Below are 26,130 nucleotides of genomic sequence, written 5' to 3'. Positions count from 1 at the left end.
ATTATATTTATTTTCAAATTTTAAATAGCTGTGCACACCTATGCTTAAACATTAAAATTAAATCCATATTGTACAAAATAAAAAATAAAAAATACACAAAAAGAGACAATCCTAGTGATGCTTCTTATTTATGAATTTATTCTCAAATGTAAACTTCACTATTTCATGCATACAAGTTAAGACAGACAACATACATTATTTGACAAATTCTTGTTAATTCTCATATTTGCATAGGACATAGTCACAATATTGTCTAACATGTAAAAAAAAAGGTCATAAAAAGATACAGCAGAGCAACCATAGACCAGCAACAATAATATAATCTGAATAATTCAAGGAACTGTACAACTGTAATACTTCACTGTAGTGATTTGGTTGATTGCAAATCAAAATAAAATCAAAAATAGTTTCATTATGCGGCAGTTGTTTTGAATGAGGTTATGGAGAACAGAACTGGCCATTGCTAAAGAAGAGCTATTGTACAAAGTACAGAGGTGCTGGGACATAGAAACCCAGCGCAATGTAGTCACTGGAGCAGGCATCACACGGTGTCGTTAAAAGAGATTGTTAAAATACAGACGAATACGTACAATAGGAAGGCAAGTCGAGTTCACGCGGCGAACGTCTACAGGACAGCATGAGGCCGCTAGTGCCTCATTACGATTCAATATACAACATTTATTGAAATCTCTACTATAGGAGAGTGTTAGCACACGATGTGCTTATCTGGTATGTATGAAGAGGGAGGAATTAGAAATAATTTCGTTCCCATATCCGGAACATCGAACACATGATTTCACAGGTGTCGGAGAGAAAAGTCATATGGAAGCGAGGATGCGTTCAGTCTTTCAGATGGCTCTTTCACAGTGTCTTATTTTCAGACTGGGGTTTAATCATATGGGAAATGTTGGCGTATTAATTTGAAATGAGTTTCGGTGTTCGTTAGGGGGTCGTCTGCGCGATTCCCCCCAAATTAGGGGAGTTAGGTCACCACACCTGGGGATCAGAGACAAATGGGCGCCCTTCGCTTTTTACAGGCGTGAGGTTGTGCGAACCCAACCACACGATTTGGCAGACGACCAGACTAACAGAAATGACCACAGCCCTCAAAAGCAGTTAGTGTCTCCTGTGCAGAGCAAGAGACGAAACATAAACAACAGTCGAAACTAAGCCACGGCTAAGACTTCAATCCACATCCACCATTAGAGGTTACCATTACACAGACCAAAACTTTTTAGGCCATGACATCTTAAATATCCATTTCTGAAGTTACGCTCACTGTCTAGTGATTCCCGAAGCGTGTCAATGTCTCTGAAGCTTTATTAACCTGGATACACAATCACTGAATAGCATTTAAACATCCATAGGTTCTTTGGAGAAACATCTAACTGCAAAAACACAGTGTAACTTTCACCAGTACGGGATCTTTGACTGCACGGTGGGACTATAAAGACAATGCTGTACAGTTGTTTTGTATGTGGATTTATTCCCAGATATGTATTCCTTGGGACTATATTAAATAAATAAAAAAGCCTTTCCAATGGCTTAGAATGTGTGAATAATGGTCAACCAAGTCAAACATTTTTGCATATCCATGTTGAAAACAGCCTAGTTTGATTGATTCCACTAAAAATGAGTTTAGGGTGCATTAATCTTTTGCTTAAAATCTTTCAGTAAAACAAATATTCTTCTGAAACTTTCCAACTAACACGGCATGAACATTCATTATTTCGATCTTGAAGCCTTTGGTAACATCTTTAAAATAAGAATTCAATAAGAGACTTCCAATGCACCCAATGCCAGAAGTGAGGGCGAAATTACATGTCGTGGCACTATACAGCATCCTTGGCAATCGCATCCTACAGCTCTTTAAACTAAAACGTCATCCTCCTTCAGCACTGAGAACATCAGTTATTCAAACTGACCTTATTTTGCATGGGAAGACAATATTGGAACTGATTACTGCACACTTGTATGGAAGCCATCTTGTCTGTTCTCTATTCTGAGAGGGTCAAGGGTTCTGTTTATTGTATCAGAACATGGCTGTTTCTTTAGGTAAAGAGAGTATGTAGCAGTTTACAGACAAATAAATGTCAGAAGGACAGCAAATAGGAAAAAAAGTTAAGTACCAAATTCAACTATAGTAACAAAAGTCATGTAATACATATATCACAGTCAAAAAAAGTAATTGCAAAATAAATACATGAAGAAATTAAGCTTTGATGCATTGGTTGGATATAAGCAGCATATTTATAGCAAATGTAAATTGCAATCCTTTGGAATGGTAGAGCTTTCACGTAGGATGGTGGACAGGTTAATATCTGAGTTTTCACTTTTACTAATATGTGCATTTGTTCTGTACAACATTGACATATTAAGAAAAACAACTAAAGGAAACAAAAACTACATCGAGAACACGGCAAAGGGGGAAAATTAGAAATACTTGCGAATCTAAAAACATCATTCACCCCGCTACATACACATAAAAACATACATCACTCATAGAAAACTGTACAAGGTCATTTTTATCTTGACTATCACTGTATATGATCAAAAAAAATCACCCTTCTAATGCCTTTGGCACGTTTTATTGAACTAACATGCAGTTTGTTGAATGTTGGATTCAAATGCAATCAAAATCATTTTTTGGATTTCGTGAACAAATAGCCTTATACAAAACTTATCGTTTCTGGATGAGTCGGGAGTGTGGGTTTATGCAATCCACTGGTAGAATGAGTTTCACGAAAGATGATTCGCTTTCAATATGATGCTCTGTGGCTCATAAGACCCTGATAATTCATAAAAAATATTGTTTTAAATCGACAATTCTTTCAGATATGAATTCCCCTACCCCACCCCATCAAAAAAATAAAATAATAATAATAATCATTTTCATAACCTTCTTGATTTCTTTAGAGGTATGAGTTTGAAAAGATACATGACAGAAAAAAATTAACACATAGGTGGAATTCTAATGTTAAATAACAAAGAAAACAATAAAACACGAATGTGACTATCTACTCACAATGCTGTGGTCTCTATGGTAATGCGATATCGAACTTGATTGTGCGAATCGCACTCAGTCTCATGCAATGCTTTTGAGAAGTCAGGATATTTCCTTTTTTTCCCCAACTAAAACCACCGTTTACCCTCCATGTTTCTGAACTTGGTGGTTGTACACCTATATCCTGCTCCTGACAAAGAGCTTTCAGTGTCAGTCAAGTGTCCAATTTTACTAGCATCGTTGCAGCAGACCGAAAAGAAAGCCTTATGAAACACTAACAAACTTCGCAAGAAATATCAGTAATAATAATAATAATAACAGCTAAGATCTGAACATAAAGAAAATAATCAGAAAAATTACACCACAATGCAGAAATATAACAAGTAAAGAGAAATGAGTACATCCATGGGTTGTAAGCCGAGAAACGTAGCAGGTACAGTTTGACTTGTCATGACCTAGACATGTTTCCACCTGTGTTCAATGGTCTTGCTTCGCATTCAAGTAGTATCGGTACAGTGAAAAATACAGAAACATAAGCACACGTGTTCGGTTTTACATGTAATTCACACTAACCCGGGCTGAGTGAATTTCCATTGAGAAAATACATTTTTTCAGTAAATATTATAAGGAAAAAAATATATATTTAGTCGTGTATACTCTTATCTAACCAGTACCCAAATGCGAGAGACTTCTGTTGCCTGCAGGTTTCGGGTTTTCAAGGTTCACTGAACGATACCCAACATGTTTTACCGGGTTTGAGAAGTACTAATGAAGAAGCGGTTGGTTCAGACCGGCCTTATTCCGCCCTTGTATTCCCTGAAATACCCTCTCCTAACCAGCAGTTGGGGGAATTTGCAGATACAATCAAGGGCGGTTGAACAGATACTAATATAAAATGTCTACAAATGAGTAAAGATTCTTGCACACAGTGAACATACTGTACGTGTCCAGCTTGCTTTGGAGGTAAAGCTGACATGAAATTCTGGAGGAGAAATACGCTAAAGTTGGCAACGTCGCAATGGCGATGGTTAACGTCGCATCTGAAATGACTGTCGGGGCGAAGGGAGTGTGCAACCACAGCTAGACGGCTTTACGGGTGGGTTTATTGCAGAAATAATGCCGCCGTGGCACTGTTTATTTTGATTAGGGCTGTTTTCTTTTGCTGAAAGCCGTGATTATGTGGATTTGTTTTTTTTTTAGGGCTATGAGAGAGGCCCTGGGAGGGGGATGGGGGACTGTTAGGAAGGATAAAGGGGGGGACAAGGCCTGGCATTCACAGGCCTCCCCACCTGCTCCTCAAACCCCGGAGCGCTCGTCCAGCTGGGTGGCTCTGATGCTGGTCTCCCTGCACTGGGCATGGAGGGTGTGCAAGGAAAACGTGTAAGATCATATGAGACAAGACAAGATGGCTGGTTTTGACTAATGAGCTTATGAATATAAAGTGAAAAAATGTTACAGAAAAGTTGCTAAACGAATAATAAAGTGTCACTTTAGGAACATTGCGTGTGTGGGAAAGTAAGACCGTGAATGAGGCGGCACCACAACAGTTTTGATAGCGGTGCCTCAGTTCCTGGAGGGTCTTGTATGCCTTTCGCCTGAGCGAGTAAGGCCCGGTCGACAGTTTCTCATGGTGTCCCTTCATCCTCGGAGGCTGAAGCGACAAAGGACGGCAAATTCATTGTTCACTTGATATGTATGAATATGTACAAATCGAGTAGTAATGCCTAAAGCCCCGTTTTTAATGAGTTAAGTTTGAAAGCAGCTGTTCATTGAGGTAATGAGTGGTCACACTGATGTATCAGTGCTCCGTAACAGTAAAAAAAAAGGATGTGCGATTGTTTCCCTGTGCTTGTGAAAAAGTACAGTCATTTAAGGAAAGTGTGACTGATCTCGTCTGAGAAGTCGACGGTGCCGAACTGGAGGAAAAAAACACTGATAACATCTCATTTGAAAATTCCCAACATGCTCAACTCTGATAGCATATCATACCCATTGTCTGTGAGACGTTATGATTTGGGCCTCAACTTCCTCTATTACAACCCCCCCACCCCCCTGCCGGCTGCTTGGATGCTATCCAATCAGACGAGGCCATTTTCCCTCTTTAAGCTCCTGCAATGCATTGTGGGATGCTGTTGGCGGGTGAGAGGGGAGTAGTGCAGAAGGGAGGGAGGTTTCTCTGTGAGAGAGAGAGGGAGCTGACTGGGTGTTTCTTCTGCTGGAGTGCTCAGCTCCTGATAAAGCTTCAGTCTTTATCTGTCTCGCTATGGGTCAACCCCCTCTTTCCTGCCTCCTGCAGATAGCACTCTTTGTTCTCATGGAGGCCTGTTGCTCTCCTCACCATAAAGTGAGTTGGCCCTGATCATACACACTCTGACAATCTAATTCACATGAGCTGTATTATCTGTGTCCCAACTAGTGATCGACTGATATATCCGGTTAATCTGATGATAACTGGCCATTCTGGCGATAACAGTGTCTGACAGATGAATATATATATAAATATATATTGGCCAGACCGATTAATCAGCCAATATTTGATAGCTTTGAGATTATCGGTATTGGATGATAACCTAAGTAGATTTTAGAAATCATTGGCACCAATGGACTCTACGATCTACTTAGGCTCACAATATTTTTGGAAAATGCAACCAAGGGCAATTATTCAGTCAACATTTCTCCATTTTGTGATTAGACAGACCAATATATATCAACCAGACTGGTTAATAAGCCGATTTTTGGCATTCGACATGTCAATTACATGGTTTTGATTTTCGTATGCTTTGCTGGATAGCTCTGCCCACAGTGCAATATCATTGGCCAAAATTCCAGATTCACATAGCTGTATATTAATCTTCAAATATGGCAGCAATATTGTAATTTCACAAATTTTTGCATGCCACCTGGTTGTGACACTGATATCTTTCTTTTAAACTTTTGCTTTGGCCCTCCATCCATCTCTCTCATACGCCCACTCCTTCTCATCAGCTAGAGTGAGCGAGACAGAGTGCGTAAAGCTCCACTGTAATGCTCTCGTCTCCCTGGCTAGTGTGCTATGAATAGCCCTGTGTAGGATGATGCAGTTTCCTAAGTGGAAGGCCTCTGCAGATGGACTTCTGCTGCCAGGACTTCTGCTGTTACCTGAGAAGATGCCAACATCCCTCCCTCCCTCCCTTCCTTCTTCCTTTGGGTGGAATAAAAAAAAAAAAACTCTGTTCTCTCGTTCACACCTTGGTCTTTGGTGGATTCTGCTCATGTGCTTTTTGTCTTTATTTGTATCTGAAGTAGGCGTACATCCAGACGAGTCCCTTTGAATGTGTCGTACTGTAGTGAAAAACCCTGAAGTTGATGAATGTGCTGTTTTTATTGAGGAAACAGCTGCTTTGAAACTTCAGCCTCCAAAATTTCAAGGGGAGTTTAGTTTAGTCCACTGAGAAAAGTGGTGCTGTCTGTTCTCTTCATTGGGTGGCTCAAGCATGTAAAAGTGGATTGATCACGACATTCATGCTATATTGAGAGGATTCCCTTTGAAACATGGACCCAGGCCAGCACAGCTCTTTGTGAGTACAGGGTTATGGGGAGATAGAGATGTTGAAAATAAAGTCATTTCCAGTCTCAAGACAGAATTACCCCCCAACCCTTCGTATCTGGCGAGTGGTTCTGCTACTCTCTTTAAAAGACTAATTTACAAACATCAAAGAGTATGAATGACTGTTAAAACCCAGAATTTGCTTCCCCTGATGTGAAAACCAACCAACCAACCAACTCAAAAAAAAAAAAAAAAGAGTGCAAAAGTTCCTTTTGTCCAAGTGTAAGGCTGTTTCTTAACGTATGTTTATCTTCATCATGTTCATTCTTTCAAGCTAACGAGGCCATCCCTGAGCAGGGCGCAAAATTCAACCTCTGTTGAACTTCGGAGTAAAGTGATGCTTGTATTGTGCAGTCAATGTGAGTATTAAAGGAGAAAAAAACTGTTCTGAATCCTGAGGTGTGTGTGTGCCCCTCTCCCTCACCCGTTTTAAATAAAAAAGAAACATCTTTACCTGTCAAACCTTTCAACTTTTTAGTTCACTTGAACAGAGCGGTTGTATATGAAAGAATCAGCAAAAAAAAAAAAAAAAAACATAATAGAAAGAGGCTGTGGCCAGAAGCTATAAAAATACAGACATATGGTACATCATGTAAATATTGCCATGTGGAAAAGGCATTTTCTTTTTTGTGTTTTTTTTTTCTCTTTTAGGGGTTGCACAAGAAAATTGCACTACAAGAAGCAGTTATGTACAGTACAGTACACCACAGCAAGCGGCGGGGTTTAGCATGGGCGCTTATTACACCGGTTATTTTTTTGGGGAAAGAAAAACAATGGATAGAGAAGAAAAAATCAGCCTGGAGACCCAGGCGCTGTGGGCAGAAAGTGCGGCCAGGTTAAGGCGAGTTGGCTGGGCTGAGGGCGGGGCTAAGGGTGGGGCTTGAGGCATCAGATCGACTGTAATCGCTGAGGGAGCCGGGACGCGTGTTGCTCGAAATGGTGGCATTGCCACCACCATGCTGCCTCTTCAGCATGGCCGGCTGGAAGTCGGAGTGACGGCGTGCATGTTTCATCAGGTGGTCGCTCCGCATGAATCGCTTGTCGCAGAGGGGGCAGCCGAACTTCTTCTCGCCTGTATGGGTGCGATAGTGCCGTGCCAGCTCATCAGAGCGAGCAAACTTCTTACTGCAGTCGGGCCAGGTGCAAGGAAAGGGGCGCTCTCCTGTGACAAACACAAAAAGAAAGCAGAGCACACAGCTGTTAGAGTTATTACATACATTCATGGTCAGTCAGACATATGTGATACTTTCAAAACAGAAGAATCAGTAAAGATATACAAGCATCTACAAATAAGAAGTTGCTGCTGTGCTTCAGAAATTTAATTGTTGAGACTTTGCTTTGAATCCGTTTTTGAAAAAGTAAAAAACAAGGTGTTAAGGAGGCCACATCATAAACACCACCAAGCGTCGCTAACAGTGATAAATAGGGCCAACGGTGCCAACTGATGTGAACCCATTTCTTTTTTTTCAGTCCTTATGTGGACAATGAACTCTTTCAGTAAAGAAAGTCCTACTGCGGCCTTTTTATTCTACATAGCCCCCGTTAAGCCCGTGCCGACATGCCTCATTGGTATAATATGCTCTTTTACACTGATGTTGAAGCAGTTTTGTGGTTTCTCTTGGTATGCTAACGTGTAGCATTCACTGAAGAAAAGGCAAACCTTGAACAGAGCACAAAAGCCATACAGGTCCCATACAACCCAAGTTCACACACTAGAACAGCTAAACCACCACAGAATCGAGATCAGTTCACACTAAAAACAACGGTGAATGACCCAGACCATTCAGGTCCAGGTCATGCAGGGGTTTACCTTCCATGGATGGCTTTTAAATCCCAAAATCAACAGTCTTTAACCAGATGTGAAAGACCTGATGTGGCACAACTATTTAGAAGTGGCTTGTGAGAGTGTGCTAATCCTCTCCTATAGAAGTCTGCAAAAAACTTTCTTTTTTTTTTTTACAATCGCTAAGCTGAGTGAAAAGCCCACACATTAAACCAGGAATGCACTGCATTCAAAATGAACCATATGTTCCAGTCCAGTAAGCATTGCATCATGCTAATTGGAGAATCATGAGTATACTAGAGGGACATGTATCATTTTGACTGCTCCAAAGAGGCTTATAGGATTTACTGACTCATTATTGAGATAACTGATGGACACACAAACACATACTCACTGGTTTATGTGGAACTGGCACACATCTCGAAACGGCCTAGCAAAGTATTTTTTCTTCCCCCCATTACCGCCACATGTTGCAAAGCCAGACAGCGAGTTTAATTAGGCAGGTTAACAGTCTCTACTCTGGTACCCTGCCCCAACTTGTACTCAAACATGAAACTAGCAATGAGCCAAAAGCATGGGAAATTATACCCTACCCTTTCCCCTTCAGGCAATAAAAGTGGGCTTTGACACAAATCTACCCAAAGCCAGATGGGACCATATATCTCGGTGCGGTATCCTCAGAGTTTCATGTAAGGCGAGTAGATGTGGTACTAACGCCCTATTTCTTTGTGCACAAAAGGGCCCACATGTCAGATACAGCATGCATTTTATTTCCATTTCATTTGTTGTCTTCCCCCATGAATGTGCGAACTGCTTTACTTATTTTACCAGCTTTTCAACAGCCGCTTCACTCCCTGAGCAGTGCCACCACAAAGGTCTGGAAACCACCGTTGGAAATCATATGGGTTCTGTATCTGCACTTTGCATAATTTTTGAAAAGCAAAGAACAGGAAAAATATCCAGACATCTCAGTCATTACTTGGTTAAATTAGACAGAGTAACACAGTGATCCAGACAGCTTGTTGCTGCTGCCTTTGTTTTGTGGTTTCCCCTTAAGGCCCCAATGAAAAACAACTTCAAACGAAACATATACGTGATACCAAATTTATGTGTGGGACGACAGCTTTGCTGGGGTCCCTTCCCCCTACTATAAAACACTGAGAAAGTGAGAGAAACAGCAGGCAGAGTCGTATCTATGATCTATCACTCACTTTCAGACAGATTTGCTCCCACCATTTGCTCAAACACACATACAAAAATGCATGATGGCATATGCACCTCACACATAGACCCTTTCAACATTGTCAACAAATAAAACCTTCACACACACACGAGAATAAAATCTGTGTGAAGCTTTATGTCCATAACAATGTCTGTGCAGGTTCACTTGTATCGGCCATATTATATCCTCCCACACACCCATGCGACAAAATGCACAAAAATACAGTTACGCACACACAAACACTCACTCCCACTCTAAAGCAAATAACCTCTCAGCACTCTCATTGCTTCAAAAACACATCATCTGATACTCATTTGCCACACACATATTCAAGCCCATCCAAACATACCATAAGTATACAAAACCACAATTTAAATCCTCTAACCTTCAAATGTGCCACACCGACGAGAACTAATTTGAGAGGGCCACTGTTGTTTGACCTGTTTTAAACATCCTGGATCTAGTCATGATTGTGGCGTATAAACATAAATACACAAGATCTAACATTAGCGTAGTAGGAATGGGACAGAGCGTTGGGCGGTTTAAGATTCTTCCTTCAGTGACGACAGGAGCCAACCTGTAATTTACAGTCTAATTAATTCAAGAAAGCGTCTGTGAGAACTCAAGGTTGTAAAGTGTGTGTTATGAGTCAGGGAAAAAAATGGAGGAGCTTCACAGAGTTGCAATAGAATGAAATTGAATATTTTACAGGTTAAAACAGAGATGAGCAGGACTAGGCCATGTAATGGTGTGAATGGTGACATCAATAGAATGCACAGGTGTTAGTAAGTCTAATCCTCACGCGAGCAAAGCAGTCGAATAGGGCAGGTTTAAAAAAATCTCAAATTCTAATCTTTGCTGTCAGTATTTTAAAATTATTTATATCCTATTATAGTATTTATGAATATTTTAAAATTCGTTTTTGTCATTTTATCAGTTTGTTTTGTTATTTATATAGCTTTATATAGCTATTCATTTTTATTTCAGTTTTAGTTTAATAATTTTGGTACTTCAACTTGAACATATCTATTTCAGTTCAAAAGTTTTTTAAGTTTAAGCTTTTCATCTATTTTAATCTTCATTTTCTGCTTGCATGGTGCGACCATAACTTTCAACTGGGACACATTTCCGGGAATATTATTTTCACCAATGAGGACACTCTTGATGTGGCTCAGAAGTAGGCTTATGTAAAAAGATCGCACTGTCCAGCGTGGGGCAGTTTCATAACAGATGGAAGTTGCTGCGGCACTATCCAGCACATCAAGAACCATGCAAAAGGGACAATGAGGACGCTTCTGCTTTTTGTCCCTCTGGGAAAACAATAGTGAGTCCGCAACCCATGGTGAAACTGTGTCATGCTGTTCATGCAAATGTCCATGCCAAAATTTATGTAAACTTTACTTTATTGACCCCTTGCCCGTGGTCATTTTTTTTTAACCGCAGCATTGCAACATGTCTATATTAATAATAATAATAATGGTTTGTACGCCATAGGCACTGGCATGTCATCATACTGATGGGCTATAGACTCTCTGGTGTGGTGCAACTAGCTCTGCATGTGTTTTCGCAATTGGGGAAGGTAATTAGGAGAGATTAAGATTTGACCTCCATGTTAACGAACACAGTGACCCAGTTACCCTTTGCAGCAGTTACGTCACACCTGCTAGTATGGACATCCCATAATGAAGGTAACTGGGCAACAGTGTTTCCCTTCAGAGGCGATACCATTATGTCACAGACAGCAGCCTTACATAAATGTTCCCTTTCAGGGCCACTGGGTCAGTAAATAAACTCATACTTATGTCTTCTCTCATGTACAAAAACACATCGCAAATGCTCGATTGCACAGAGGCCCGAATAAAGAACAACTTCAGACTCCCTTGAATCTGTAGGAAACAGGAGAAAAGGGGCTTTTGAGGTGAACAGTCTGTGGCACAGACATCTGATCAGGCCACTATCTGAGCAACACAAGTGCAGACCGAATGTCGATCCAGGAGACTTGGTGTCGCTCACCTGTTCCAACAAGAGCTACCAGCATCTCTGTGTGGGTGAGATAAAATTCCTCAGGTTTATTCAACCGTGAGGCCACTTACGCAGGCAGAGACGTAGGTAGGAATGGAGACAGCCAGACACTGTGTGAGAAAGGCAGGCAGACATTAAGACAGGCAGGGAGGACCTCCAGTGGGAGGTCTTACAAATCCTTTATAACCATGAGCTCAAAGTGCACTCTAGGCTTGCTCAAGGGCAGCACACACTTGAACGTGCCCTAGAACGTGCTCTGAAAAGATGTATTCCAGAGATCAAACTCTGCAAGTCCCACGTCAGCTGCTGTCATTCGGAAAACTGAGAAAATGTTTATACTGAAGTAATTAGACAAAGATTTTACATTAATCCTACAGATACCAAACCGCACCCATGCATAATGCCCACACAATATGGAAGACAGGAGTTTATAGCAGAAACCGTTTGCTATTTGTTCTTTTTAACTTGCAGGAACGTCCGGTCAGGACCAGGAGAGTGGAAACTGATCTTAGATTAGTATAAAAGACTTCATTTATAACCATAAGTATCAAGAAGGTTACTGTGAATTTGTCCTTGTTTTTGCAAGGTTTATTCCCAAGAATTTTACAGACAGTACACATGTGCCTTCAGTTACCTTTAGCCAGAGGCAAAGCAAAAACAATACAACAAATACAGATGTAAACTTGAACTAGACAGGATGCTTTCAATATCATATGTATTAGATCCCAATGTTGCAGATGGTGATCCCAATTAGATCAAAAGTTCTGTATCAGGGGCACTGTCCTAGCCTCTGGTCGTCCTCTGGATTCATTATCTGTGGAAAACCATAAGAAGCTCCAAAATGGCACCACAAATGTAGTTGCAGCACTTACACAGCAGGTTATAATTTGTTCCTGGTGGGTAATACAGGAATCTGCCAGCTCAAGCCCTCAATGTTAATGATAAGACTGCTTTGGGACACTGACAATCTAGACAGGCCTCTTTGCAATCCCAAAGCTTCCTAAACTGTCTGCAAGTAAGTTCTCAGCTTGTCTCAGCACAGCAAACTGGGGAATTTTTGCCAACTACCCAGCTTCCCCTTTCTGCTAAGGCTAAGATGTTTGCCAAGATGACCTCATTACTACCCCATAGGAGCAGGGAATTTTGGAAGTGGATGTAATCCCATCAGCAACCAAGTTGGGAGAGAGCATGGGTCACGCCCTCCATCACACAGAGGTTGCCAAGAAGTGAGTTCACAGAGACCGCAACACACCATGGAGAACAAAAACCACAAAGTTGGGCACAAACATAGTTTTTACTTACACTATAATTGTGGGTAATTTAGCAAATTATCGTCATATCTGCATTAGACACAACTTTATATTAATCTCGTGAAGGTCTAGTCAGAAGATTGCTGACTGAGCAAAAATTTTCCAGCATTCAGAGACGAGTGTTGGAATGAAACAAAAAACAGAAGTACAACACAAATATGTATGTGCTAATGGAGGGAGGGGGCGCAGGGTTGACTAACCACATTGAGACTTGGTGAGTCACATCAGGCTCTCAGTACTCTGTTCGTGCCAGTGACTTTGAGAAACTGAGGATTAATGCTAATGGATGTGGGTGTAACAAAGACATTACGGCTAGGTCAGGTGCAACGATTAGGACTGGAACAGACTTGTCCAGAGACATTGTGACAAAGGCAACTATGTTTAATTTATCACCTCTATTGTCTTTGATGAAAAACGCCAAAAACCACTTGCTTTTCAATTGCACATACTCCTCCCAGGGTTTTAATGCTGTTGAGAAACAATAGTGCTGGCCTTGTGTCTGGCAAGAGAGCCTTCACCATCAGGCATTTCAATCAAGCCTAGTAGACATAACTCACTCCTCCCAGTCTCTACAGCACATGTGCACACAGAGTCTATGACACATTGTATGAGAAAGCAGCCACAACTGCTGCAGATTTACGTCCCCTCCTCTCTCTTTTCCCACCTTGTGAGGAGCACATCTCACAGCATTGCCCTACTCATGATTACAGCCTTGGAATAGACCTTTCTGCGGGTCCTGGCCTAACTGGGCCACTAGGATTGTTTTGCAACACAGCTTAATTATTTTAACTCCATTTAACGAGGGACATTAAGACAGCTGTAACCATAAGCCTACAAATGGTAACAGGCAAGAGCAGGTGGGTGGGGTCACCCATTGCTCTGACACTCATGTACAGACACAAAGCCTGCTAAATGTCAGGACACTGAGCTAAAATTATATTTTTATATCTACAGCTAATAACAGAAATTGCTTATGAAGGCTGATCTTGAACAAGCGTCCTCTTTTCAAATCCCAATTTTTATGGACAAATCTTCCTGTCCAGCTGGATCATTTATTTTGTCAACCATGAAATCGTCCAAACATTAAACAAAGCTGTTTGAGATTCTGTTAACATCCTTGAATGATGCAAAACTTAAAAGGGATAGTTCCACCCAAAAGGAAAATTCAGTTCTCACCTTCATGCTTATGGAATATCCCCATAAAACATGAAAACCCAATGCGTGTGTGTGTGTGTATGTCTGTATGAGTGAGTGAAGAACAACGCAGTGCTTACATCAAACGTGTTTACGTGAATACCCACCAAGTTAGGCATTTTGACATACTTCTGTGCGTATTTGACTATTAAGGCGCGCAACCGAAGACAAAGGCTACTATGCTTGAGCTCACACAGAAAACAACCTGTCAGTAGTGGATTCAGTTCTCTTTCACGGCTTATTGCACTTTTAAAATGTATTTTTAATATCAAGCACATCCCGATCTTTCTCATTCATCCATGTGTCGTTTTTAATATCTTCAAACAGTTCCACCCACTGAAAGCTGCACGGATTATCATACGGTCATAAATACGACACCCAGTGAAATATTTTGAAATGTCTCTTGGCACAGCAGGGCACCTTTTTCAATAAAAGGATGCATTTTAGTCCAGTTACTTTTTTATGTACTTTTAAATTTTCAATACTGTTCTAAAAATCTTTTTTTTTTTCACCATTACCTCAAATAAGTTACGTAGCTGCTTGAATCGGAGTGCTGGAGCTCTAAGTTACCATAGAAATGTAAGTGGTTTGCTGCTGATTGCTGTCGCAACACTAGCGAACAACACTGAACACATACTATGGCCGGTACAACTTGAAATATATTATTATTATAAACTTTTCATTAACTTCGGTAGGCAGTAGTGTACAACCAAAGGAACTGTAATTAGCTGATTATTCGGGAAAGAGACCTGATCTTTAGTGAAGCGTCTAATTTTGAATCGATCATTTGTTGGTAAAGGGTGAGAGACCTGGCTAGCCACATGATTTTTGTCAGGAGCCAGGTGTGGCTTGTGAGCCATAGGTTCCCGACCACTGCTTTAAGGCCTGTTCACACCGGGACGAATTTCGCCTCGTGACTAAACAAAGGGTGCCAATGTGAGTGTGCACACCGACGCGAAAAACGCCACGCATAAAAGCGTCATTTGTAAAAAAATGCCTCAGGTTTCGTTTTTTTGGTTTGACGCGCTGCGTCAAAAACTATCCGACCAATGAGATTGCCGCTTTTGCTCACGTGTATGGAGCTTCTGAAGTTACAGTAAAACACAACTTGGGGGCGCTCAAACACAAAACGGTCTTGCCGAGCACACATACGTAACGCGAAGAAGATATACGCCAAGTAGCGTCTACACTGCCGGGAAGAAATAAGACGAGGAAGATGCAAGGCAAGATGATTGTAGAGCTGCTGGTCTCGTTGGTGTCGGAACATAAAGAACTAGGCTATATGACAAACGCGACAGCGACTACAAAAATCTTGATGAAAGAGAACTGTTATGGAGTATTTCTGTTTTACATTAAGCGCCATCTAATGTCAGGGAATGAATTTGCATGTTCACTCGGCTCATCGTCAGCGAAAATCGCTTGGGTGTGAACACAAAAAGCGCGTTGAAAAACGCTGCCGGATAATGCGCGCCGATATTTGTCCAGGTGTGTACGGCCCTTTAGACTATAATTTATTTATTTGTTTTCTGCAAAAGAAAACAAAAGTTATTCATTTTTTGAACAAAATGTAACAAGGTTAAGTAAATAGAGTAAATGTTCATTTTTGGGTGAACTACACCTTGAGCATATCTAGTTCCTGAAGATTTACCTTGAGTAGACACCACTGACAGTGAGATCTTCTCTATGCGAAACCACTAAGGCAACCCTTCCCCCATGACTGTCCACTGAATGATCCTTTTCATCCCACAGCCACGCCTGGCAGAGCACACAGGCCGGGGTCCTCCACATACAGATTTATTAGACAGTAAAGGGGTCAAACATCTCACTGGAAAGAGCTAATGTCAATATAAAAGCCTAGGAGGCAACCAAGGTTCTGGCACAGAGCAAAGAACAACCTCTCTCCTTTTCTTTTTTGGCTCCCCTCAATTTTCATTTCAAAAACCCAAATGCATGCATTGCTTCTGCAACTGCAGAGGATCCTCAAATCAGATTGCCAGCAGATGAAGCTGAGCAAGTGACCTACATCAATGGAGGGCTTTGACAACGGATTCCACCCTGTACCCACCCCCACACTTCTGCCTTTCCGTAAAGTACATCCCCACCCACAAATTGCAGGGTTAGCGCCCCACGTTGAGTTTGCGTGAGACTCCAAGTCAGCAGCTCATGCTTTAGCAAGCTGAAAATACAGCTCCACTCTAGCTCCAGATCCCCTTCTTCCTGCACAGAGACATCGACACCCATACATAGTAAATGTATGAAAGAAAAATAGCTCAAACTATACAACGCTTCAGCAGTTCTTTCACCTTACACCCTCATGGGTGGGTGGAGAGGACACAGGGCATTGGGGGATGGTTGAGTAGGAACAGACTGGCTTTTATATGACGCTGCCAAAGCTAACTTAAATAACCATAAGTTCAGCAGAGTACGTAAGGTACTTATAGGAAGCTGAGGCCTAACACCAACTCTATGGTGAGATATGGCTGAGTTGGTCTAATGTATGGTGAATTCTGAGTGGTTTTTTGGTTTTTATAGTTGCTAAAGACTGTATGCTTTTCTTCATATGAAAGAAAAATAAGAGAGCTGTATTCCCGTCAGTGAGGGCTGCTTCAGGAGAGATGGATGACTGCAAAAGGGCGGATAAGCGCATGATGAAACACCCAGGGGGCTTTAGCACTTCAGCCAATCATATTTGAGTGAGAGAGAGATGCACCAAAGCAAGGTTTCTACCATTCACACAGGAGAATGACTGTAAAAATCTGACACAAAGAGACTTTATCTTCACAGAAATGAGAAATGCTAAGTGGACAGAACCGGTGTGTATAGTTAACTGGGTCAGTAGCTATGTTTCCATCCAAAGTTACGAATTTAACTTATGTGCAAAATGGGAATATTGCATAAAACATACGCGAATAAAGCAGCGTTTTCATTCAGAGAGTCGAAGAGAACAACTGACGCTAAATATCACTAAGAAAAGTAGGAGAAGCCATTGTAATAATTTTCATAAATAATAAATTACTTGCGTCTCAGAGCACACAGACGAAACGCAATAAACGCATTTCGGAGGAAGATGCCTGCTGTTTAGGAATGTAGTAGTCTAACCGTGTAAAGATCGGCCCGCTGGTTAATCTAGTTATGCCATCCAATCGTGCAGTCGCATGATTTTTTGATGCGCATCAAGGACTTTATTCTGTAAATGTGTTTCCATCGTTGTTTATGCTCATGGTTTCTTATCGGGTAAAAAATTACCAGACTCAACATTTTTTGAATTTATGTGCATCTTGGCGTTTCCATTCAGCAGTTTTTATGCAATATCCCAAAATGTGCATAAAAATAGGTGGATGGAAACATAGCTAATGTCATGAAGAGTGTCCATGATAAATAAAAGCAAAAATCTTTAAAATAAAATAAAAATTTAGTAAAGCACATAGAAATGTTTAGTTCTTATGATGTTCCAAGTTCTTAGAAATTAAATTTAATATGGATTTAAAAAAACTTGTATACCATTTAAGAAGTTTAAAATGCTAATATTATGCTCTAAAAAATGCCATGTGGTGAAACATTTGGTAACACTTTATTTTAATGTAACCTTGTTACACGTTACATGTATTTACTATAGTAATAACTATAAATTAGGCATAATTACATGCAATAACCCTAAACCAAACCATAATCCTACCCTAACCCTATAGTAAGTACATTTAATCACTATTACTCAGTACTTAAAATGTATAATTACACTGTACCAGGGACACATTAAAATAAAGTGTAAAAGTTTTGGGGAGTAGCAACATAAGACATTTTACAACCTAAACTAAAACATTAAAACAATTATGTTTCTGATATTTTTAAAGGCTAATTGACCTATTATAACTAATTTCTTTTAACTTCTCTTTATTCTAATCTTCTCTCAAACATAAACACAAGTAAACACATAAAACTCATGTGACCCCTGCTTAACAGCATTCCAAATTAACAAGCATTGCGTGTATCCTGAATGACAAGTGGGTCAGCCAAGCCCATGCACTCTTGGGCATCTAACATATATTCTGGTTACAAGGTATCAGGCCAGGGGTGTGGAACGGAAAATAGTTTTAGTCAGAGAGAGCAGATTCCTTGTTGTGAAGCAATCACCCTCACACTGCGCCCAGACCCACCCCACCCATGGCACTGCGCCCAGCACAGGGCAAAAGTGCCCAGGTCCAGCCCATCCTCTAAACCCTCCACCTGAACTGCACAGGATGTCATGTCTGTAAATAACCCAGTGCAGAGGAAAGAAAAATGGCTGACAAGTCAGTTTAATTTTGCACGTATTTGCTATAAACGTGGGAGGATGGTGTGCTTTAATGTGCACTTTAACCAATGGTCCGATCTATTGTTCGAGTGAAAACATTTGACTACGTACACTGTTTTTATCCATACGCTGAATTCTGTAGCAAAACAATGTCATCTATACATTGTGCACACTACTATATCTCCTGGGACTCTTGAACACAATATAAAGGATCACGTAAGGAACATAATGGTTCACCGGCCGAAACAAAAAATCTAACCAACTGTGAAATATGTGATTATGGGCTTTGTTTATGTGTATGTTAAAGAGGGGTGCTACTGATGATTGAAGCTAATGCATACTAGCCACACACAGAGGCAGCATGACCTTTCCTAATGACCCTATAATCACGTAATTCATAACAGTCAAGGCAAGTGGTGGACAACAGAACTACATCATGCCGAGTTGTGATTCCAAATTAAACATGTTTTAATTTGAACAATCTTGTTCAAATTAGTTAAGGATAAGTGTGAGGTTATCAGTTTGTAAAAAGCCAATCCTGTCTTTGGTGGCACAATATACTTGTTAGTATCCTTCTCCCAACAAAGCTGCTTTAGCCAATCTTGCTCATCAATTTGTGACCAATTCTGTCCTCTTATTCTCCTTCGGTCTGAAGAGGAACCCCGCCTCCTCATATTCACAGGAGATCAGACAAAGCTGTCTGGTAACCTTAGACCCTCAACCTGCTGTGTTCCCCTTCTCTTCCCCATCCCACTCAGCAGAATGAGCAATTTGTGTACCGCGTTTGCACTCATCTTCTATGTCCCACCGCTCCGCTCGCTCAAACTTACCATCTCAATGCTACGGAGGATTACAAAAAAACCTCGGAGGCCTTGGAGGTGATCTCATTTAATCTCCCTCGCACAGCACATCATGCAACAGTGTGATCTGAGGCGTGCTATCAATATTCAAGACTCTCTCAAGTACTTAGTGGCTTGATGTGGTAACATGCCCCTCCACTTCCTTGGAGATATTCCCATGAGTACAAGGACTAGTGATTCAGGTCCTGAGTATCCCAATCAGAATAATGAGTCTAGGATCTGGGCTCAGATGACATTATAGAGTTGTACCGGGAGAAGATTAAATTATGGGGTGAGGGAGATTAACCAAGAACACAGGGGCCACATGTACCCATTCTGATCACGAGGGTCTGTCATGGGTTTGCCACTGAAAGCAATTTGTGAACCTAATGAACTTGTTCATTTAACCTTGACTTTCAGAAAGCATCAGAAGAGAATGCTAACAAGCACAATTATGGTGAAAACCTTTGGATAGAATTATATTGGAAAGTGACTTAATCGAATGCAAGCCAAAGGAATATTTCGGGTACAATTTCTGTAAAGTTCAATTGGCCGCATCTGTGGCATAATGTTGAGTTTTGTGGGTTTTTTTAGGTTTTCAAAATTTTCAAGTGAATTATGCATATTCAGGGACATTAAAATACTCACTGTTTTAATAGTACAGACATAAGACAAACAAAACACATGGAAACCTGCAAAAAAAAAAAATTCTGCTTTTAAATTCTCAAAAAATTGGCCCCATTGTAAGTACCTCAAAATTTTCTTTTCTTTTTTTTTTGACTAGTTGAAATTATATTTTGAAGTAATCAGCATTATTGAACCCAACATATTTCATATTTCAACATATTTAATGCTGAAAGGAAAATAATGTTGTTGTTGTTTTTGCATTGCATTGCATTAGGCTAAATCTTTAAATGTGTAGAAACCGAACACTGTAGAGGTAAAATACTAATCCAGTGGTTTCACTTTGAAAGTCAGGTGTCACTGTCGCATGCAGAATACTTTCAGAGGAACTACATTTACGAGAAAAGTCACATGCACTGAAAGGACACCATGTCTTTTTTTTGCATACTGAACCGCCAGAATACGTCACAGTCATGGCCTTGGCTTTCTTCTCAAGCCATGTCACTTCCTCTTACTGAACCGAAACTTGCAGGTTTCGTGAAAATCTTTTTGCTCCCGGATGGCCCCACACCCATTTCATCTGCATATGCCTACCACAAGTTCCTTTTCTCATCACAAGTCAACTGCAGTCTAATAAAGTAATGATAATGTTATAAATTATCATCTGCAAGCACAATGTGCACCATTACAGTTAACAACTCATCGAATGCAAACCAAGCATCTCTGAATCTGTCCATCTGTGTTTATTAGGATGATTAATGAGCCCTTCCTTATTCAGCCACATGCTGGTTGGAATCTTTTCCTTTCTTTCTACCCTCTCCAACTTTTCCTGTGTGTCCTCCTTTCTTGCCTTGAGACTCTGCACAGCCATAAAACATCTGTCAAATATTACGCTTGATGCTCTCCTAGGCCAAGATCTAATCTTAACTTGACTATAACATTTTAGATAAAAGTTCATAATGACACCCAGACAACAGAAGCAGGGCTAGTACAGATTAAACTGAAACCATCCTCTCAAAAGGTCAAAAGAAGGTCATTTTAGCAGACTTAACTAAGTAAGGGACACTCTGTAACCACAGGTTACCACAGAATTACTGAGGGCAAGAACTTACAATACATAGTCTTTCTTTAAAAAGAAAACAAAGCTACAAATAGATCCTGAACCTAAAATTGTTGGCTTGGCAAACGTATGTGGTTTGAGACAGTTGGAGATGGAAAGGGTCTTTTCAGTCTGCAAACAAGTGCTTTACAAAGTTATGTGAGCTAGTAACAAATTCCTGGGAAGGGACATAAAACTTAAAAAAAAAAGACTCTGACGCTGACATAGTTATCTCTATTAATGCAATACTGTCTTCAAAAGTACAAAGTCAAAGGTTCCTTCCATTTAAGAACATTACAGTTTAAAAAACTGCATTTTGGCAGTGCATTTCAAAGCATTAAGTTGAGCCCTTTGCAATATTTCAATGTTGTATAATCATGAGAGTACATCTGCTCCAGCTCTATCATAAAACGCCTTCTTTTTCCAGCAAGCTTGCACTTGTGATGGTTGGGCCCTCCCCCCTTTCCCCAAGATTTACTCATTCAACCGTATAGCACAACACTGCCAAGGTCCTGCAAACAAATGAAATATTTACACTTTATTACGAAGTTGCCATGACAGAAACATGCAACAAAGAAACATATCAAGACCTGTTGCACTCGTCAGAAATTACTAATCGTTTTTATGAAAGCAGTTTGACTAGAGTGACTGCATCTCTGCGCATGAAAGAAAGCCCAAGCTTCTATCCTACCACTGTACAATATGACTCCATCGACCACACTGTGCTCTGAATAGAAAACTGGATGCAACCCTGTGCCCGATTCCTTCTAGATTAAAACAAATGATCCAAAGCAGGGTTCAAACCAGAACCAGCAGGGAATTCAGGGCGTTTGCAGCAGTCAAATGAGGACTTCAGTACTTTTGGCTCCCCCAAGTTTGTTTTTATAACTCTGTGTTCCCCCTTCAGTTCAAAAAGCGGCGTGTTGCTGAGAGAAAGATCCATTCTCTCTTTGCTCCATTGGTAGAGACTGATGGAGAATCTGCTGAGTACTTAAGAAAGGCTTCCATAACAGAGCAGGTTGGCTGAGCCTGAACTCAAATGACCTACATTCTCTGATTACCAAAACAAATGAGATGGAACACTCATTGTTTAACCGAATCATGGTCCGATCGCAGCCCGGTGACTACAGTGAAACCCAATCTAAAGTCTGGAACTTAGAGAATAACCCAACTGAAAGACAGGAAGTGAGGGAGGTCTTAAATGCACACCATAAACAAAATCACCACAAATTATGAATTGTGCTGTTTATCTGCTCTAGATGACTTATCCTGTCAACACAAAACTAGACACATATAACCAACACCATACACTGGACCACAACTGGAGCTAGAGTTTTACAGAACAATATGCCTGAATGCAGGGTGGTATGTGGTGTGTTTCGACATAAACATGTCATTATATATACTGTAAAAGGCCAAACCTATTATCAAGCAAAGTAAAAACTAAAAGAAACAGCAACTGTGTAGATGACACGCCCTCAAGTACTTCAAAGCTTACAGTATTATATACAAGGCGTGTACTGAAAATCTGGTCAATCCACACTATATCATTATTTTAATGTATCTATGTAATCGTTTAAACTATAAACATTCTTTTAATGTTAAGGTAAGGTTTTGGGGGTTGTCTTGCCAGCCTCACAAGATATGATTTTTGTGGTGGCAGCAAATCCTGATAAGCATGCAAGACAAGATGTGCAACCACCATTTTCAACACATTTATTGTTGCGTACATCCTGGTTGTATATCTGATGCGACGTTCTGCCTTTGTTGAAGTTTCAAAGATGACAGTTTAAAGTCATCGTAAGCAGATATGTCAGATTTTCAGAACACCAGAACCACATGAGATGAGTCACTATGGTTGATTAGTTAGGTTCTGGATTAGTGAGAATGACTAGTTTACTCACATTTGTGTTATATTGTTTTACTTTTTATATGTTTAACTCTAGTGCTTTAATTAGAATGCTAACAATGTGCTGTGATTTACTTGTTCAGTCTGCACAATAGCTTTACTTCAAAAAAATGTGTACAGGACTACCTTAAGATCGATTAATTAATGTGCAGAACTGCATGTTTTCAGTCAGTGGATTGCCCAAAACAACTAGTTTGAAAATAAGTAGGCTACACTGTAAAAATTTAAGGCAGCAACTTTTTTTAGTGATGTCTCCTCCCCCAATATTCAGATAAGTGATCAACCAACAATTATAATTACACATTCTTAAACTTCTACATCTGGTAAATCAGGCAAAGAAGATGATAAAGAATGGTTTCACGGACAAGGCTTAAGCTAGTCACAGACTTAAATGAATGTTTGAGTTGTCACTGTCAGTGCTAGTTGCTTTCAGTTTAGACATCTCTCAAAATATGTTACTGCCATTGCTTTGTGTCAAGATGCAAATCAGTCATGTTTTTTTTTTCTAAGGCACGTTTATAAAAGCTACTTAAATGTCCTAATTGAGCTAAAGTCTAATCCTGGCTTAATCTAAACCCTGTATGTGAAACCAGGCCTGGGTGTATCAAATTTGAATCATCACACATTGACACCAGATAATTGAAAGAAACAGTTGCTGCGGCTGAACATTCATCATTTTAAGTAACTAGGTTGTGTTTCGGGAAACCCAGACACAATTTTCACACTTATGCTATTTATCTCTGATCAGAGGCCATAAGGTGTCAAGAACGTTTATTTAGCACATCTATTGTCTGACATGAAGACAGCAACACATAAAATGATAGCGGCGGCTTTGCACGCCACGACGCGTGAAAACGTGGTACAGAACGTGCAATTACTCTCCTAAATGTATTTTACATCCTAACGGTCAATTATAAAGGCTTGAGGTGTGCGCGCCGAGGGCGGGCACTCTGTCTGCGCGACTCCGCGCTCGGCTGGTCGAGTCTGTTGCTGGCCAGATCAGCTGGCAGTCTGTCTGACGGGGGTGTGGCACATCACAACAAAGAGCTTAACAGTCAAACAAGCAACCGCAGAAGTCTCACCAACCCCCATCTTTTATTCAGTTTTCATTTTAACCCCCTTGAATATATCTAACGGACTAACGCAAAGAAAAAAAAAACGAAGTATACGCGAATCTGCTGTTTTGAACCGTTGCTGTCAGCACCGCGAGCTACTAGTGCACTTTTCGCAAACCAACCACCACCATCGACTCCTGAAACTATAGAATACAAGACTTTTATGAGTGATTACATCATGGGGTTCTTGGCTTCTTTGCTGCAGTGTTACATTTAATTGCGTGCAGATTTTGTTTATGCCAAGGTATTCATATAGAGTAGCCTACAATAAGTCTGTATGCACGAGCACGCGCGCATATGTTGTAAATGGTTTGTTATGCAATAATGTCTTGTTGAATGTTTATTTTATAGTATTCTTTAATCGTATTTCTTTAATATTATATAATATAATATTTCTTTAATTTAATTTACTATTATTTTTATTGTATTGTTTTCTTCGCTGTCACCGTTCTTGATGTGTGTATTAATGTTTGGGGAATATTATTCGCAGAATAATCATGCCAATAAAGTGCTTTTTGAAACTCCAAACTGGTGGGCTTGTGTGTGTGTGTGTGTGTGTGTGTGTGTGTGTGTGTGTGTGTGAGGTGGCTCATATAGGCGAGGCTCTGATGGAGAAGAACTGTTGCTGTTTACCATATTCCTCATGGTGGGCGTGACAATATTTACGAGGCTACATCGAATAATACTATTCCCTTCAAACAACAAGTTAGAGTAAATGCACGTTTTATAAAAGATACCATAGTATTCAGTGCGACAACAGTTGTCCCGTCAAGTAAAACTGAGCTTGTGCGGAACATGTGTCGCGATGTTTACATTGGATCTGCGAAACGGCAAAACACTTGGCAGGAATGGAAACTGACCTGTATGTGTCCTTAGGTGGGCTTTGAGATGGGACGATTTGCCATAAACTTTTTCACAACCTGAATAGTGGCATTTGTGCTTTTTCTGTGGGGGTTCTTGTTCAATTCGCCCCCTAAATCGTTTGTTTCTTTGTTTAAGAGCAGGGTCGCCGGTGATGGTGGTAGGTGTGGCAGAGTTCCCATCATCTCTGGTCGGGGTTGCTGTTGGTGGCGTGCTCTCCTCTTTTACTTTTGCCTGCTCGGCAAAATTGGTGGGGGTCTGTTGATTAAAATCCGCCAGAATTCTCGCCACCACAAAAAGAGATGAGTTGTCTTTCAAAGGCTCCTTGGTTTCTTCTCCATTCCTCTGTGCAGACGCAGTTTCGGGCTTGATCTCTCTATTCCCTTTTGGACCGTGGACAATTGCTTGGCTGGACATTGACACAAGGCACTCTGCTGCGAAGTGATCCATTTCGTTTTAAGAGTAGAAAATTTTTATGACATTCAAACCCAATGACAGCAGACCACTGAACTCAGTAGATCCCCTTTGTGTGGTGCTGAATAGGCAGCTCTCATAAGCAAAATCACTTTGCACTATCTTACCGGCTTTTCAGCAACACTGACATCCTGCATGTAAATCATGCGAGATCAAGCCGTGAGCGCGCGACACCGACTGCTTTCTTCCTTTAGAGAGAAGTTTCCGGTGATGAGAGCTCTGAAAACTTGTCTTGATTGAGTATCAAAACTCCCATCGTGGCTGTAGTCCTCACAACGTTAAAGTGACAGTATGCCGTGCGCCGATTAGTGCTGATTGTATCCATGCTGGGGGCGTGTCGCCGGTAGCGCTTGGCAACGTCATCCGAGCCACGCGCACCCATTGGATGGCGACGTGTCCCTGAGTTCGCTACCTTACTTGCCCCCACCAAACTTTTACAAAGTATAAAAAGGAACTCCACTCAGGAAGGAGATTACTTTAAAGCATTATATTTTTATCCATAGCCTAATTTAAATGGCAAAGTAATTGGTGGTTATCATATAGTGAAAAATGGTCTAGACAGAATATGTGAATGGAGCAAAGCAATAAAGATTTCCCCTCACCCTCTCAAAGCATTCTGATCAAGATTAGTAATGTAAAAAAAGCAGGATTAGGACCTACACTATATTAAATGATCTACTGAATGACGAAACAGTACTGCTATAATAGCTATAATATGCTTCCCCCCTCCCCCTGCCCCTCCCCCTCCCTCTCCCTCTCTCCCTCTCCAACTGAATCCCAGACTGGAAAATATATTC

General features: G+C 40.6%; 1 protein-coding gene across 1 annotated transcript; it reads right to left on the bottom strand.

Annotated features, from left to right (window-relative positions):
* Window positions 1–6,189: 6,189 nt before the first annotated feature.
* On the bottom strand, window positions 6,190–25,628 carry klf13 (Kruppel like factor 13). The gene is made up of 2 exons (XM_081355825.1): window positions 24,859–25,628; window positions 6,190–7,752 (listed from the first exon to the last, which is right to left on the bottom strand). The coding sequence occupies exons 1-2, from the start codon at window positions 25,307–25,309 to the stop codon at window positions 7,427–7,429; spliced, it is 777 nt and encodes a 258-aa protein (XP_081211951.1). The 5' UTR covers window positions 25,310–25,628; the 3' UTR covers window positions 6,190–7,426.
* Between the last annotated feature and the right edge of the window lie 502 nt (window positions 25,629–26,130).

Source organism: Scardinius erythrophthalmus, assembly GCF_964197995.2.
Source record: "Scardinius erythrophthalmus genome assembly, chromosome: 24".
Lineage (NCBI taxonomy): Eukaryota > Metazoa > Chordata > Actinopteri > Cypriniformes > Leuciscidae > Scardinius > Scardinius erythrophthalmus.
The sequence above is the reverse complement of the archived record's forward strand: the minus strand, read 5'-3'. Positions and strand labels throughout refer to the sequence as shown.

Bases quoted from the DNA above. Each gene is read 5' to 3' on its own strand.
- klf13 (XM_081355825.1), bottom strand. From the start codon at position 25,309: ATGGATCACTTCGCAGCAGAGTGCCTTGTGTCAATGTCCAGCCAAGCA. The intron at 7,753-24,858 runs GTCAGTTTCCAT...TGTTTGTCACAG, and splicing joins CCACCTAAGGACACATACAG to GAGAGCGCCCCTTTCCTTGC.